The sequence below is a fragment of the Neolamprologus brichardi genome, chromosome 3 (genome assembly GCF_056152115.1).
Source record: "Neolamprologus brichardi isolate AB-2024 chromosome 3, ASM5615211v1, whole genome shotgun sequence".
NCBI lineage: Eukaryota > Metazoa > Chordata > Actinopteri > Cichliformes > Cichlidae > Neolamprologus > Neolamprologus brichardi.
In genome coordinates this window covers 56,669,994-56,687,249 of record NC_142106.1, presented here as the reverse complement: position 1 = coordinate 56,687,249, position 17,256 = coordinate 56,669,994, and the positions used below count along the sequence as shown (strand labels likewise).

The 17,256-nt window shown below is 41.3% G+C and overlaps 1 protein-coding gene across 1 annotated transcript; it reads left to right on the top strand.

Annotated features, from left to right (window-relative positions):
* Window positions 1-5,040: 5,040 nt before the first annotated feature.
* LOC148105938 (stonustoxin subunit beta-like) lies at window positions 5,041-13,702 on the top strand. Its single transcript, XM_087839436.1, has 3 exons — window positions 5,041-5,096; window positions 12,462-12,508; window positions 12,657-13,702. Exons 1-3 carry the CDS (start codon window positions 5,041-5,043, stop codon window positions 13,199-13,201), a joined length of 648 nt encoding a protein of 215 aa, XP_087695562.1. The 3' UTR covers window positions 13,202-13,702.
* The last annotated feature ends 3,554 nt before the right edge of the window (window positions 13,703-17,256 follow it).

The following is a 17,256-nucleotide window of genomic DNA, read 5'->3' as shown; positions in this document are numbered from 1 at the left end:
TGTTTCATTTGACTGATTTAATGAATTTGTTTGTTTGTTTTCTTCCAGACTGAGTGGCTGTAACCTCTCAGAGAGAAGCTGTGATGCTCTGTCCTCAGTTCTCAACTCCCAGTCCTCTAGTCTGAAAGAGCTGGACCTGAGTAACAATGACCTGCGGGATTCAGGAGGGGAGCTTCTGTCTGCTGCACTGCAGAGTCCACATTGTACACTGGAAACTCTCAGGTTAGATCAAGCATTTTTCTTTCATCAACTGACAGAATTTGCAGATTAATAATAAGGCAGTCCTCTAATAAGAGGAGAAGTGGAGGTTTTTTGAAGGGCAACATACTCTTATGTTAACAAGACAGGAAGTAGTTCCTGGGAACTGCTTCCTTTGTTATCGTCTAATTAGAAACATGATGGTAAAACAGTGATGAGTTTGCAGAGGTGAATCCACACAACACAACAATGCTGTTGCGTGCTGAAAGCAGACTTCTCACACATTCTGAGACTGCAGGTTTCATCACTGTCCAACCAAAATTCATGAACCAGCAGTAAATGAACGTCCAAAACTACACTTCATGTTTAAAAAAACAGATGATCAGGGGGATTTCTGTTTACATCTTTTTTGTGTAATCTGTTCACCTGCTGTTTCAGCTGTTTGGAGGTTGTTGAGATGGTTTTGTGAACTTTTAGCTGAGATTCTGACATTTCTGTAGATACCACACATGTCTAATTACTTTGTATAGCATGAATGGCCATAACGAGGTTTTTAACAGTAAGAAAAGTTGTAAACTTAAGAAAATATAGTTAAAAGTCCAAAACCTTCTACGTCTGGTCGCTTGTGGAAAGGAGCAGATCAAACGAGTAAAGAATCACGTTATAATTATAAATGGCTTCAACAGCACATTCAGGTCTGTGAGACTCATTCAGACACTGAGCCGTGGCTCTGTGCTATATGCACATATTTCTGCATCTCTGCCATTCAGACACACTTTATATATAATTTATTTTATGTAGTATTCAATACTGAACTTTACATTTAGTATTTTTAAAGGCATCAATTTTTATTCAGTGTTTTCATAAAAGCCTTGTTTTTATCCATTTACTGCTATTAGGAAGAACACGTGAGGATTAAGACCTGGACGAGTTTGAAACCTTTTGTCCTCCACAATGGAAAATGGGTGGAAATAAAAATGGGTCTCACTTTAGCCAGCTCCTAATTTTATCAGTTCTCTCAGCGTCTCCTGTATATCTCCTGTATAAATTTTGCACTCAGCTTTGTGGTCTCCAATATCACTGAAATGCATCAGATGCTGCTCATTTTGCCTTTTCACTCTTTCCTGACACACTTGCATTTACATACACCTCCCATTTCTCTGTGTACCTGGTCTCTACCACTACCCTTGCTGTCTATGGGACATTTCCGTCTTCTTTCACATAATGGTATGATCCCAGTCTGTCTCTTAAAGTGTTTGGCCACATGGTTTGCTCATCAGAATAAAATCTCACATTATCAGCAAGCCTGAAAATTCATCAATATTTGACATATGAAATTATCTCAAGGGCTGGATTTGGCCCACGGGCCATATGTTTGACACCCCTGGTTTACACAGTTTGGTATTCAATGTACAAGTGAGTTAGCTCTCAGCTAACTAGCAGACAAGCTAACTGCTGGGACTGCGTCTTTCTAACAAGAGCGTCAGACACTCAGACTGGTTTTCTTTGTGGATGATGATGTATTCTCATACTGATCCTTCATGCTGATGCTGCCATCCACCCACTGCTCCTGGATTCCTCATCATCATCTCCATCAGCCCTCACAATACTCCACCTTCATCAGCTTCATGTTCAGGAGCCTGGATGGACAGTAATTCTTTCCATGGGTTATGGTGGGACATTGAGAGCTGAAGTCAAACAGAAGTGAGAAATGAAAGACTGATTCATTTCTATTTAGTCTTGTGATGTGCAGCTTTGTTCAGAGCATTAAGGCCCAGCAAAGATTACTGAGGTCATAGAGTCCCTGATGAAACCTGTGTGCTTATAGAAACTGAAACCAGATGAACCAGAATAGAAGGACATTAAAATGAAGTGTCAGCTACACAAAGGCAAAGCTATTCAGTTGTTGGTGTGAGTAATTTAAATGGAGGATGGAGTCAGACTTTAAGCTGCTGGACTCAGTCACTATATCCTGTTCTCCTCATAGAACCTGGATACACAGACTCACCTGTGACACAGTGACACACAGTGTGGGCTACACACACATTACAAAGTGGATCAGTCACACTTGTGCAATCATTTGTTGTGCTGGGAAACCATGAACACTTTGAATCACCATTAATGACTTTGTTACAGCAATATTCAATCATGAGTTCAAAAGTAGTGTATTGTGTACTTATTTTAATAGTACTGCAGTATGAGAAGTGCAGCATTCAGTGTGCAGAAACAAATCAGGTGCTTTCTAACAGCAGTGTTCCCTTTAACAGAGCAGCAGTTCAAATATTTCTGTCAGTCTGAGCTGAAACATGGATCTAATCAAATATCAAATCAAAGTTCTTTGCCTCTGCCAGGACGTTAACATTTGATCTAGTTTTTTACAAAGTTCCCCTCAGCGTCCAGAGCCACCAACATACCTTTGATCAACAGCAAGTGAACATTTATAAATGTGTGTTTTCAGAACAGGAAGCAGCAGAACTATTGTTCTGTTATCAGGGAGCAGCACAAACGCTCATCAGCTCATTTACTGTGCAGGGACTTTGAGTGTGTGAAGTGTGTGTTTGTGCTGGATTTCCTTTGGAGAATCTCAGTCAGAAACAAGACAAAGAATAACTCTTTCAATAGTCCAGAATGAGTTGACAACATGAACTGCATTTATCTTCCTCTGACTTGACATGTACTTCCTCCTCTGCACCGAGCCAGCTGCTAAGACTCACAAGCTCATTGACATTTTCTGATGATAAAGAAACTCTCTTCTTCTGTACAATATGAACAGCAACAGAGAAGAAGCTTTCACAGGTACAGATGTTGCAGCTGTGGCCAAGTACATGTGCTGCATGTTTGGAGCAGCACTCTAATGGACAGGCCTCTGTACTGATGGTGGGCTCTGCTCTGTATCCACCACACTGTTCTCAGCTGAGACTTCCTCCTGTTCACAATCACACTCTGATGAAGCACCAATAGGGCCAACTTTTTCTCTGGTGGCTCGGATGTTGTTGCTTCCACAGGTTTCCCTCCAACAACCCTCTGTTCCTTCAGTAAGTTCTGTAAGATCTGGGTAAAGACTTGAGCTCCTTGAATCTGGCTCCAGTGCAGCAGCAGTTTTCACATATACAATGTTGGCATTTTGCTTGTGTGTCTCCAGGTCTGTTCTGAATGTAGACTTGAATTTGACCACGTAGGTGGGGTCATCATCTGAGCTCTCCATCACCTGAGAGAGATGACAAAACACAGAATCACAGAGCATGAAACCAACGTTTCTCCTCCCAGAAGTTCAGTCACAGACCTGCAACAGAAACAAGAATCAAAGATTCAAATGACGCAGAGCATTCATTTACTTATATCCACAAACATGTCCTCTACATATTCATGCTGTATTTACACACACATACAGAGGCTGTTTGTCTCTCACACACAGACAGGACACTGAGAAATACATCATGTTAAATATACCTGCAGCGTTCCAGCTGTGCACTTTGTCCCTGTTAGCTGGGATTGCCATGGCAACCTTGGTGTTGTGCGCGATGCAGGGACGTGTTCAAAGGCAGACGTCTGGCAGCAGCATCATATATGATGCACTATCTGTACTGAGTGTGCTGACTTTATTTCAAATGTCCCACTGCTGTGCAACATGAATCACATGTTCTGCACGTTTCTGTAACTCCCAGGTAACCATGGTTACCCAGCTACGCCCAGTAGTCTCCAGAGAGACCAACAGCAGGTTCATGTTGTAACACTGTGGCTTTCGTAGTCTCTCCTTTTTCTACAGCTCGTGTTCTTCTTGTGATGGTGCATCTTGAGGGACGCTCATACATGCCGTCATTTGTTGATCCTAAGAACGTTCCTCAGACCGACTTCTTCAACAACACTAATCAGCCTGCAGTTTGTAGCTACTCACTTCACTGTGCCGTTTGTTAGCTTGTCTTTCTTTGGTTTATCTAGACTCCTCCCACCAGCTGATCCAACATAGTCTGCCCAAGCCTCCCACCTCTGTTTGTTTGGGTGGTTTGTTTGCTGCCATCAACAGCGTGTAATGCATTTAAGTGATACTTCAGACTTGAAGCACTCCAACGATAAAAAACTCAACTTTGCTTAAAAATAACTTTAGTTGTATCAACACTGCCCTCTGGAATAATTAGACTTTGATGACAAACTGATGTGATCTCCATGTTTCCTTTGTTGAACTGTGGTCGAGTGTCAGAACTGAATGTACTGAGTAACATGTAGAGTTTAAATATGTGTCAGTTCCAGTTTTAGAGCTCTAAAGTGCAGCTATCATGTTAGGAATAGACAGTAACACTGAGCACACTGAAGTCAAATCTTTATTTATCCAGTTCATCTGTAGGCTGAGCTCAGTCCATCCATTTAGTGAAATGATGTTTAAAGGTCTCCTTGTTCTGTGAGCGTGCACAGATCCTGAAGCAGAAAGCCTGGGTTAACAGAGAAATGATCATCACTGTGATGATGCTCATCATCTCTGACTGGGATTTGAGGTTTTGTCAAAGCAGCAAACACAAAGAAAGCCTGGCTATGTTGGACTGGGTGTGGAAGCAGCTCCCAGTTTGAGTTCAGGAGACAGACACCCTCTCTACTTTGAAGATCAGCTTCAAACTTTCCTTTTTGATAAAGCTTATAGTTAGAGCTGGATCAGGTGACCCTGAACCATCCCTTAGTTATGCTGCCATAGAGATGGATAACAGACGGATTGTTGTTTTGTGTGTCTGCAGTCTTTCAGGTTCTCTGATCACAGAGGAAGGCTGTACTTCTCTGGCCTCCGCTCTGAGCTCCAACCCCTCCCATCTGAGAGAGCTGGACCTGAGCTACAATCATCCAGGTGACTCAGGAATGAAGCTGCTGTCGGCTGGAGTGAAGGATCCAGGCTGGAGACTGGACACTCTCAGGTATGGAGAGAATGTCTGATATAGGAGGAAGAGTTGAAAACATTTCCTGTGTCTTTCACTCACTTCCTGTTTGTTTCCTGCAGATGAGACATGAAGAATCACACATGCAGGAGTATTTTCAGGGACAGACACACTAGTCTAGCTGGATAGTACGTGGATATTTGTGTAGGGGGTTTCCAAGGAGTCTGTTTGCAGGAACATTAATGATAAGTGATAAGTCATGTTGAGAGTTTCATTAAAAGTAGACCTACAGTTAGGTCGATAAATATTTGGACAGAGACAACATTTTGTAACTTTAGATACACTTTATTAGGTCACAGGTGTACTATACCTGAGATAGTGGCCACTGTGTACCTAATAAAGTGTCAGCCATGTGTATGTTTCCCATGCGGTATGTCCACAGTCACAGTGACAGTCAGTGACACTGACAGAAGGATGAAACAAGGCTGTGAATCATTTCAGTCTGTGTGTGTGACAAAGAGCCAGACAGGAGCAGCTAACATTTGGAAATGGAAGCTTACTGGAAACTCTACATTCACGGCTGAATTCACAATAGATTTGTTCTCAAGTGCACATTTAGCAGCTAATGCTAATACTGTTTTCCCTTTGCTTTCTACAACTTGAGCAGCTATTGCTAAGTAGGCCACTTTGCTCTGCTAAGTATTTGTGTGACCATGATGGAAACTCTGATAAGCTAATGCTGCTACGCTAATGCTGTTTATGGGCCCTGTTACAATCAATATTTCATTCTCATTCTGTTGTTTGAGAACAATATTAACGTTTCACATCATTATAACACAAGAGAAAAGGGTATTAGCGTTAGCCACTAATGCTTATTCACCTCAAACTAGCTTTAGCTGCTAATAGGAGCCTACTTAGCATAAACCCTTCACATCGTTATAATGCAAGGGAAAAGAGTCACTTATGGCAGCCTATTTAGCATTAACGTCACATCATTATAACACAAGAGAAAAGGGTATTAGCGTTAGCTACTAGTGCTTATTCACCTCAAATTAGCTTTAGCTGCTAATGGCAGCCTACTTAGCTTTAACTCCTCACTAATATAATGCTAATTTACATCAAATTAGCATTAGCTGCTTATATTGTTATAAGGAAAGAGAAAACGGTATTAGCATTAGCTGCTAATAATTATTCACCCCTAATTAGAATAAGCCGCTAAAAGCAGCCTACTTAGCATTAACTCCTCACTTCGTTGTTACCCAATGGAAAATAGTATTAGAATTAGCTACTATCATTTTTAATAAGTAAGAGAAAACAGTGTTTTCATTATTGGATAATGCTAACTCACAATAAATTAGCATTAGCTATTCACAACAGCGTACTTAGAATTAGCTGCTCACATTGTTAAAAAGTAAGAGAAAACAGTATTAGCAGTAGTGCATAATGCTAATTCACGTCAACGTAGTATTAGTAAATAAGGGCAGCCTACTTAGCATTAACTGCTCACTAATATAATGCTAATTCACATCAAATTAGCATTAGCTGCTCAAGTTGTTATAAGGAAAGAGAAAACGTTATTAGCATTAGCTGCTAGTAATTATTCACACGTAATTAGAGTTAGCCCCTAATGGCAGCCTACTTAGCATTAACTCCTGACATTGTTATAATGCAGGGGAAAAGAGTTACCATTATCGGATAATGCTAATTCATATCAAATTAGCATTAGTTAATAACGGTAGACTTCTATCATTAGCTGCTGTCATTCTTACAAAGCAAACAGTATGAGCATTAGCTGTTAATCCTTTTTCATCTAAAATTAGAATTAGCCACTAATGGCGTATTGTTAAAAAGCAAGAAAAAACATTGTTAGCATAAGCGGATAATGCTAATTCACCTCAAATTAGTATTAGCTAATAACGGCACCTGCTTAGCATTAGCTGGTCACATTGTTATAAGGCAAGAAAATATGGTATTAGCATTAGCTGCCAATTTCTATTTACCTAAAATTAGCATTAGCCACTAATGGTAGCCTATTTAGCATAAACTTCTTAATGCTAAATGAAGTTAATTAATGCTAAATAGGCTTAACTGAAATGAAAGTAATTTTAGCATTAGCTACTGATATTGTTAAAAGGTAAGATAAAACATTGCTAGCAGCAGCGGATAATGCTAAAACATATAATAATTAGCATTACCTAATAATGGCAGCCTTCTTAGCATTAGCTGCTTATATTGTCATAATGCAAGGGAAAAGAGGTGGCAAAAACATTGTTAGCATTAGTGGATAATACTAATTCACCTAAATTAGCATTAAGTAATGATGGCTACGTACCTGGCATTAGCTGATGATATTGATTTAAAGTAAGAAAATATCGTATTAGCATTAGCTTTTAGTGCTTTTTCATCTAAAATTAGAATTAGCCACTAATGGCATCCTATTTAGCATTAACTCTACACATCGCAGGGGAAAAGTTAAAATTGAATAAAAAAAGTGTTCACATTAGCTACTCGTATTGTTAAAAAGTAAGAAAAAACATTGTTAGCATAAGGGGATAATGCTAATTCACCTCAGATTAGTGTTAGCTAATAACGGCAACTCACTAAGTATTAGCTGGTCAAATTGTTATAAAGCAAGAAAATATGGTATTAGCATTAACTGCCAATTCCTATTCACCTAAAATTAGCATTAGCCACTAATGGCAGTCTACTTAGTATTAACTACTCACTAATATAATGCTAATTCACATCAAATTGGCATTAGCTGCTAGCATAAGCCAACCTAGCACTAGCTGCAAACATTGTTAAAAGGGAAGGGAAAAGTGTTAGCATTACCCAATAATGCTAAACTCGCATCAAATTAGCATTAGCTAATAACAGCAGCCCTCTTAGCATTAGCTGCTCACATTGTTATAATGCAAGGGAAAAGAGTTAGCATTAGCGGAGGATGCCAATTCACGTCAAATTAGAAAATATGGTATTAGTATTAGCTGCTATTGGTTATTCACTTAAAATTAGAATTGGCCATTAATGGCGTCCTATTTAGCATTAACTCTTCACATTGCAGGGGAAAAGTTAAAATTGAATGAAAAATAGTGTTTACATTAGCTACTCATAGTTAAGCGGATAATGCTAATTCACCTCAAATTAGTATTAGCTTATAACGCCAACCTACTTAGCATTAGCTGGTCACATTGTTATAAAGCAAGAAAATATGGTATTAGCATTAGCTGCCACTTCTTATTCACCTAAAATTAGCATTACCTGCTAATGGCAGTCTACTTAACATTAACTTCTCACTAATGTAATGCTAATTCACATCAAATTATTTTAGCTTTAGCATTATGCTGCTGTTATTAGCTAATGCTAATTAGAAGTAGCTGCTCACATTGTTATAAAGCAAAGGAAAACGATATGAGCATTAGGTTCTAATTTGCCTAAAATTAGACGTAGGTGCTAATGGCGGCCTACTTAGCATTAGCAGCTCAGATGTTGTAATGCTAGGAAAAAGAGTGTTAGCATAAGCCGTTCACACTGTCATAAAGTTAAGGGAAATAGTGTTAGCATTAGCTACTCACATTGTTAAAAAGTAAGTGTTAGCATTAGTTCATAATGCTAATTCACATCAAATTAGCATTAGTTAATAACGGCAGCCTATTTAGCATTAGCAGATAATATCGACCTTGGCCCACTGGAAAAGTTAAGATCTAAAGATTTAAGATTGTTTCTCGATAGCTCTTTCTCGTTTGAGAAACAAATGAATTCTGTTATTAAAACCAGCTGTAAGGTTTATACTGTTGATTGTCATTTATGCTTAGAAATATTTACTCATATATTCTTAGTTTTATAATCGATTGCATGATGATAGAGGTTTGATCCTGAGTAGTCTGTAAAGACTGTGTGTCTTCCAGAGTGCTCTGGCATGCACACACCACTTGGGGCCATGAGAGAGGTCGTACCCTCTCTTACTGATTTATGGTGTAGGACACCAAACTCAATTTAGCTGGGGGCCGCTGCAGGCAGAGTCTGGGTGAGGCTGGGCCACGTTAGGTTTTCCACAAGAAAGGCATGGTTAAAAAATTCCAATCTTCTCAAATCTCTTTATTTTTATTTTTTAACACAAAATATGAAAAATAAATAAACAAATTAAGAATTAATAAGAAGATAAATCAATTTGTAATACATAAATAAAATAATAATAAGATATTTTTAGTCAGTGAACTTATGTGTTTTTTTCAGTCTTCTATATCTGCTGTATTTAGATTGAAATGTCTGTATTAACAGTTCTATAACCTTCTCCTGAACATGAATGGAACACTGTAGAAAATGAACTGTTCTTCTGAACATGGCTTCTCTTCAAAATGACATCAACATACTTGTCAGCACTGAATGGTGTGCCTGCATCCACGAGTGCCTTGCATGCTGGGAAATGGCAAAGGTTTGTCTGAGAGAGCTGAGCTTTCCAGAGCGCAAGTTTTGTGGAGAATGCTCTCACGTTGTCATAGGCAGCACTGACAAGTTGCCCCTGGCCTTGTAACGTCTTGTTCAGTACATTAAGCTCATGTGTCATATCAACAAGAAAAGCTAAGTCCATGAGCCATTTGGGATCAGTTAGCACAGGAACACTAACTCCATCCTTCTCCATGAAGGCTTCACTTCTGCTCTCAACTCAAAAAGTCTCTTTAATACATTTCCCCTGCTGAGCCAACGTACCTCAGTGAAGTCGAGCACATCCCCATATTCTGACTCCATTTCCTCTAAAAAAGCACAGAACCTTCGGTGCTTTAAGCCCCTGGATCTGATTTGGTTGATGCATTTCACAACAATAGACATCACATTGTCAAACTTCAGGCATTTGCTGCAAAGGACCTGCTGATGGATAATGCAGTGCAGAGCAATGGCCTCCTCCACGCCTTCCTCTTCCAGTTTTTTTTGAACAAGTGCCACCAGTCCATTTTTCCTCCCTGTCATTGATGGCACTCCATCTGTTGTTATTCCAACAAACCTCTTCCATGGCAAACCAACATTCTCAATGGCATCACACAGCTTGTAAATATCTGCTGAGCGGTGGTCTGGCCATGCATTGGAATTACTGTGAGCAGCTCCTCCATCACTTCAAAACTGTCATCAACACCACGGACATACATTGGGAGCTGGGCAGTGTCGGTGATGTCTGTGGTCTCATCAAGAGCGACTGAGTATACACTGAAACATTTGGCTTTCTCACACAGTTGGTCATAAATGTCACTTGACAGGTCAGAAATGCGATCTGCTGCGGTGTTGGCAGAAAGGCTGATGTTGCTAAACTGACCTTTCCTTCCCGGACAGACTATATTTGCAGCCTGCAATATGCACTTTTAGACAAATTCACCTTCTGTGAATGGCTTCCCTGCTTTAGCAATCATCTCACTACACTAACCACGTGGCTTCAACTGCTGCATTATTCTCTTTGGTTGCTTTCTTGGAGAAATCTTGCTGCCTCAGTAGATCTGTTTTAAGACTGGCAACCCGGTTCGCTCTCTCATCTCCCTGGTATTTTGCATCCACCTCTGCATGTCTAGTTGTGTAATGACGTTTCAAATTGTATTCCTTGTGCAGCGCAACTTTCTCTGTGCAAATAAGACAGGTCGGGGTGCCCCGTGCTCAACAAAGAAATATTGCATTTTCCACTTTTCCTGAAATTGTCGGTGCTCATCACCAACCTTTCTCTTCACCGCAGGCCTTGAAAAAGACATGTTTGGGGCTATGTAACATTTATAATTCTACTTGGTGTCACTGTCGCATTGAAGTTTCAATCAAGCGTTTAGCCGACGGACGGGGAACGTCTCAACGCGTAGAGAACGTCATTTCTGCTTCTTTTTCTTGCAACCGTAGCACGGCGATCGGCAGATAAAAAGCCGGTAGCAGTCTCCTTTGTTTTTACGCTCGATGTTCATGTCTTTCATGATGACACGAACACCGTGGCGTTTGCAGATGGTAGAAAGTACAGGGATAGCGAGCGCAAAAAAGGCGACTGCAACTTTTTTTGAAAGGTTCCTACGCATCACTTTGAGAGTTAATATGAGATCTCTCTCTGTGAAAAAATAACTAAAAATCCCACTGACGTGTGTATAAATCTATATACGTATAATGTCCCGCTGGGCAGCAACTTAAAAAAACAACTTTTTTTGAAGTGTTGTGAACGCAGCGCGCTGGGGCGAATGTCCGCGTTTGCCCAATAGAAAGGAGGAAGCCAGCCAGGCACAGAAAAGAAAGAAACACTCCAGGGCAACGCTGCTGTAACTTTTACTCATTGAGAAATGTTTCCCTGCTTGCATCAAGCCCGGCTGGTGTCCCCTGAGATCCATATCCCACCCTGATTGGTGGGTTAATTCAGCTCCACACACAACACTGTAAATTGTCATACATTATCAAACTAACATTAAATTTTCATATTAAGGTGGGGGCCAAAAACTATCGTCCTGCGGACCGCAATTGGCCCGCGGGCCGCGAGTTTGAGACCCCTGGTGTAGAAGGACACCTACTCTGTGTCTGGTTAAGTATAAGATCCCTTTGTTAGGGGGACCACTGGACTCTTAGCACCAGCTTTGGGGTCACAGGGTCACATCTGGAACACACACACACACACACACACACACACACACACATACCTACACTATGCACAGACTGGTACTCTTTGTTCATACCTGTGTAAGACGTCATATGTTAATGAACTTATGCATATTCATGTAACCTCAATAAAGAGCAGTGTTACGAGGGAGCAGACGAGAGCGACTGAGGTCAAGTGAAGGAACGGCGCTGTCACAGTTCTCTCCCTCATGAATTGTCTGGTTCCAGCGGTGGGTCTGTGCTAGACGACCCATCACCAGCTTTTTCCAGCTTTTTCCACTGGTTACCAGTACGTGGTAGAATCCACTTCCAGATCTGGTTGTTTGTCTTTAAATCTCTGAATGGATTGGCTCCATCTTATCTCTCTTTAACAAAATAATCCAAGTCGAGCCCTCAGGTCTGCAGATAAGTAGCTACTGACCAGAACTAGACGAAAAAACAGAGGTGAGCTTTATCGATCGCTGCAGCCAAACTCTGGAACAGTCGCCCTTCACATCAGGTCGTCACCAACACTCGACATTTTTAAAACCCGGTTGGAAACACATTTGTACTCTGTAGCTTTCAATTCTGACGAGTCTTTATAGTAATTACTGTGTATGTTTCCTATTTTCTCTCTACTCTGTGCAGCACTTTGGCTCAACCTGTTTTTAAATGTGCTGATAAATAAATGTAGATTTCTTTGAATAAAACAGTGGAGCCGAGCTTTGAGCTCAGTGTGTAACAGTGTGTGTATGAGAGCCATGTAATGTCCATGTGTGCATGCTGACTGTGCTGCTCTGACCCCCCTCCTCCTTTCAGGGTGGAGCCTGCTGGAGTCCGATGGTTGAGACCAGGTCTGAGGAAGTGTAAGTGTGTTTTTAATGGGATTCATGAAAACAAAGCAGCACACATTCAACCATCTTCATCATGTCAGGAGTCATCATCAAAGTGTCCATCAATGAACAGATGATAGATCAATAACTGTAGCTGGATTGTGTTTGTTCTCTCCATCAGATTCCTGTCAACTCACAATCGACACAAACACAGTGAACACAAAGCTCCAACTGTCTGACAACAACAGGAAGGTGACACATGTGGAGGAGGTTCAGTCATATCCTGATCATCCAGACAGATTTGATGTTTATGAACAGCTGCTGTGTAGAGATGGTCTGACTGGTCGCTGTTACTGGGAGGTCGAGTGGAGAGGAAGCGTTTATATATCAGTGAGTTACAGAAGCATCAGAAGGAAAGGAGGCTGTGGTGAGCGTAACTGTGTGTTTGGATTAAATGATCAGTCCTGGAGTCTGGAGTGCTATAGTGGTGGTCCTCATTCTGTCTGGCACAATAACAGACTAACATCCATCTCCTCCTCCTCCTCCTCCTCCTCTGTCTCTAACAGAGCAGCAGTGTATGTGGACTGTCCTGCTGGCACTCTGTCCTTCTACAGAGTCTCCTCTGACACTCTGATCCACCTCCACACCTTCAACACCACATTCACTCAAACTCTTTATCCTGGGTTTATGTTCTGGTCTCCTGGTGACTCAGTGTCCCTGTGCTGAGTGGGGTGTAAAGAGTGTCTCCTGTTACAGAAACACTCTGACTGTTGAACAGATAGTTCAGTCTGTACATGTCTGTCTCTTTCACTCACAAACACGTTTTCAGATTCATGGATTCAATCAGTTGATGTTTGAAACTCTTCTAAATGATTCCTTGTAAACTTCTTCCTCTTCAGTCACAAACAAACAGGAAGTGATGTCACATGTGTTCCTGTCCACACAGCAGAATGAGTCTATTGCTGACAGTGATGTACAAACAGAGTGAGCATTTCTGAGGCCCAAAATAAACTGAGTAGTTCACTGAATGAACAATGGACTGTGAGCTCAGTTCCTTCATCATTAGTATGGATTATATATGTATATGTATTATATTAGTATCATATATATCAGGTGCTGCTGCTGCTGGTTTCAGTCATTGTGCAAATGTGCTGTTTGTAAGGTTGTAAAGCTGCAGTCAGCTGAGACTGAAGAAGTCACCTGATCAGTGAGCAAACGTTTGTGAAAACGTCCAGATGAACAGAATCAACCTTTTGGGATCAGCCAGCAATGCAGCATCATTGTTGTTCAGGTTCAGAGGTTTGCAGGAATGAACTGATGACCAGCAACAGCTGCAAAGTCCAATAAAATACCAGCTGGAGTTCAGCTGCATTTGAAGAAGTCAAAGAAAAGTAAGGATGGCAAAGGGCGATGTTTTCTTCCAAAGAACTGAAAACATGGTCGACGCCTCATTAGAAGAATAATCTGGACATTTGTGAGGAACTCTAACCAAGAAAGCAACACAAGAAAGCAACGTCAAACAGATCCAACAGACAGTTTCCATGACTGGAAGTGTTGAGTGTAAAAATGCTACATTGCATTATTGCATCCTCTCACCACAGGAGGTGCTGTTGGCACCACTGATTGCTGATCAGCTGTTCTCTGATGATCTGATTGATACTGTGAATAACGGGACTCACTGAACTCTGTGACACAGTGAAGATTACAGAGTTTAACTTCAACATCTGACTGACGTCACACAGACAGAAGGATGAACCAGTGAGGCACAGAACACAGTTACTGGAGATACTGGATCAGCTCCATGTGAACCTCTGATGGAGAAGCTGCTGAGCCAGAGAAACATCAGGACATGACAGGCAGCTGCACTTATCTAACAACATGTAGCAGAGCTGATCTATGTTAGAGGATCTATCACAGCAGCTGAAGCCAAAGTCCAACACTGGATAGCAGCTGAGCCTGTGCTGAGTGTAGTGTTACAGGAAAAGGGCAGAAACACTGACACTGGTAGCTCACAGTGATGCTGACTGGGGCACAGAGCTGAATGATGCAGCATCAGGACACTGTTTCAGTCTGACTGACAGAGAAACCTGTAGCTGTATCTACATGTGAGGCAGAGGCTACACAAGCAGCTTTCTATGTTTCACAGTGACTGAGATCTTCAGTGGGGGTGGACATGCTCCTGTACAGACCTCTGAGGAGAACCAAGGTGCAGTCAAAGAGTCCAGTCTGTCCTCACAGATGTGAACATGTGGTTTCATCAGGTCTGCTGCCAGCTAGCAGGCTCACATCAGAATCACTGTTCCTGAAAAACACAGTCTGTGTGACATCATCAGTCAGCTGATCGTCCCAGATCTGAATGGTTTCTGTCTCTACTGAGGAAGTCAGAGAATATCACTGAGGTGTGGATCAGGTCTGAGTGAGCTGTGGAGGGACAGCTTTAAACAGTCCACAGGTCTCACGTCCTGCTCAGTCTGGTAGCAGATACCTCGTATTGTTCCAGATGTGCTGACATCACCAGCAGCAGCAGCACAGCTGTGTGATACGATGAATCTCAGTTATTGATCCAACACACAGTAAATACAAAGATCAGGATTTCTGAGAGTAATCATTATGAGTCTGAACACATGATCACTGAATGTTAGTCTCCACAATAATAAGCTAACACAAGCAAACACAGCTTTCAGCTCTTATTTTGAAACTGGCTTATTTAGAGAGCTGTGATGTGAGCGTGCCTGGCTCTGAGGCACTTGGGTCAGCCTCTGTTGTTTAGAAGTGTTACAGACTGTGAATGACACAGACCTGTCAGTTTTCATGTTTGTCTGTAACACAGCTCAGGGGCTCCATGCTGAACGCATCCATCCAGTGTTATTGATCCAGTACTAATACCAGCATTGGGATCAATACTACAATACACAATCACATGTGTCCACGTGATGCAGTTTGAAGAGCAATAAGATGTCTCTGTATGAGGAGGCGGGGTCACAGGAGGTTCACAGAAACTCTGCAGCAGCATCATCAGCTCACATGGAAACTTTGATGATTCACTTCTGTGGTGTTTTTACAGAAACACGTCACAAAATTAGCTCCACCTGTTTTGTGTGTGAGCTTTGAGTTTCTTGTCTTCATTCTGGATTCTTGTGTTGCTGTTTTTACACACAGCAGATATTTCCTGGTTGCTTCCTTGATGATGTGGGGATTAGGGAAACTATTTTACTGCTATTGTTAATAATCATCATCATTACCATTGCAGTACTAACATTAATAACATAATCTACAGCATTGATATTGCATTCAGATGTTTAAACATATTGGTACCCAATTAGCCTTTATTACAGGTGCAGTTATAACCACGTTAAACTGTTGAGTTAAATCAATGATCTTAAATGCTTTTGAATGCTTGTTATAATCTTAAATGTGTATGTGCTGATTCTGAAAGGCCTATGTATGACCTGTACCTGATTGATGTTTAAGGGGCGTATTAAATTTAAGCCCTGATGGTATATAAAGCATCTGCTTATGCTCTGTAAGTCGGGGATCGGCGCTGTCTGCGTACGGCGGTGGCCCCCCCACGCGTGCATTAAATCATCGTTTGACTCCACCTGGCCGGATCAGTGTTGTTATTTTGAAAGTTGATTACCTCCTCTAACCCTCCTCAATATTGAACCCAACAATGACCACATGAAGCTTTCTGAAGCTTGGACTGAAAACGCTTCATTACTCAAAGCTTTCCAACACAGGCCTCTGTGCTGCCATCTGGTGGACAAACATATGAAGTGCAGCGTGAAGCTACAAATTAAACTGCTTCAGCTACATTTATATATAACATACTATAACCTATATAACTATATGTATAGTGTATTATGTAGGTTTTAGAGCTGGGGGTAGAATTGCTGATGGCCTGGTTGTTATTTATGTTCCCCATGGTTCACCAGCTCTCACACAACATCAGCACCAATGATCCACGTCCTTATAAACCTCTGAATCAGGTCCTGAAGCTGTGACGTCCTGAGTGAAGACCTCACTGATCACATGACTCTGGTCACCTGACTCAGTGTTTCTGAAGCAGTGTGCTGGGTTTTTAAAAATACGTGGCTGCTGCCTGATGTTGGGCCCACAGAGGAAGACGACTCACTCGCTCTTCTTCACTTCCTCCTTAAACATGTGGAAGGAGAGCAAAGTGCTGCCAGACTCTTATTTCTGACAGGAACAGAAGAAACCACAGCAAACTGTTCCAGTTCTTCATCTTCATCACAATCTATTTATTTCTGATGGTGTCTTCAGTCTGAGGGTTTGAAGTTTCCATGTCTGTGTGATGTGTGGTGTGAAGGCTGCTGGTTAAACTGGGACTCACTGTTTAAAGCACTGAGTGCTCATAGAGAGATGCTCCATGAGTCCCAGTACAGACTACAAACATGGTGGAAACTTAGCTTTGATATCCACACACTCTGCACGTCTGTGAGTAACTGTGATGAAGATGTGCAGAGATCTGTGTACAAACAGGAGAAAGACTGTAAAGACTCTGTGCTTCTAACAGCCTCTGTTAACATATGTGAGGCTGTTTGTTGTTGTTGCCATGGAGCTTTTCACTGTTTGGGTCAGCAGGTCATGTGATCAGGTTTGTTCTGTGAAAGCTGGACGATGGTTCAGTGTCAGGGTTTGTTTGCATTCATCAATAAATATCTAAATAAATCAAAGACTCCATGTTTTTTCTTTCATCATGTGACCTCTGCTCATCCATCTCTGTGTGTTTAATTAAGTTAGACTCGTGTTTGTAAATGAAG

Excerpts from the sequence above, each read along its gene's own strand:
- LOC148105938 (XM_087839436.1), top strand. The coding sequence starts at position 5,041 with ATGAAGCTGCTGTCGGCTGGAGTGAAGGATCCAGGCTGGAGACTGGAC. Across the intron at positions 5,097-12,461 it reads TGGAGACTGGACACTCTCAG|GGTGGAGCCTGCTGGAGTCC; the intron begins GTATGGAGAGAA and ends TCCTCCTTTCAG. Across the intron at positions 12,509-12,656 it reads GAGACCAGGTCTGAGGAAGT|ATTCCTGTCAACTCACAATC; the intron begins GTAAGTGTGTTT and ends TCTCTCCATCAG.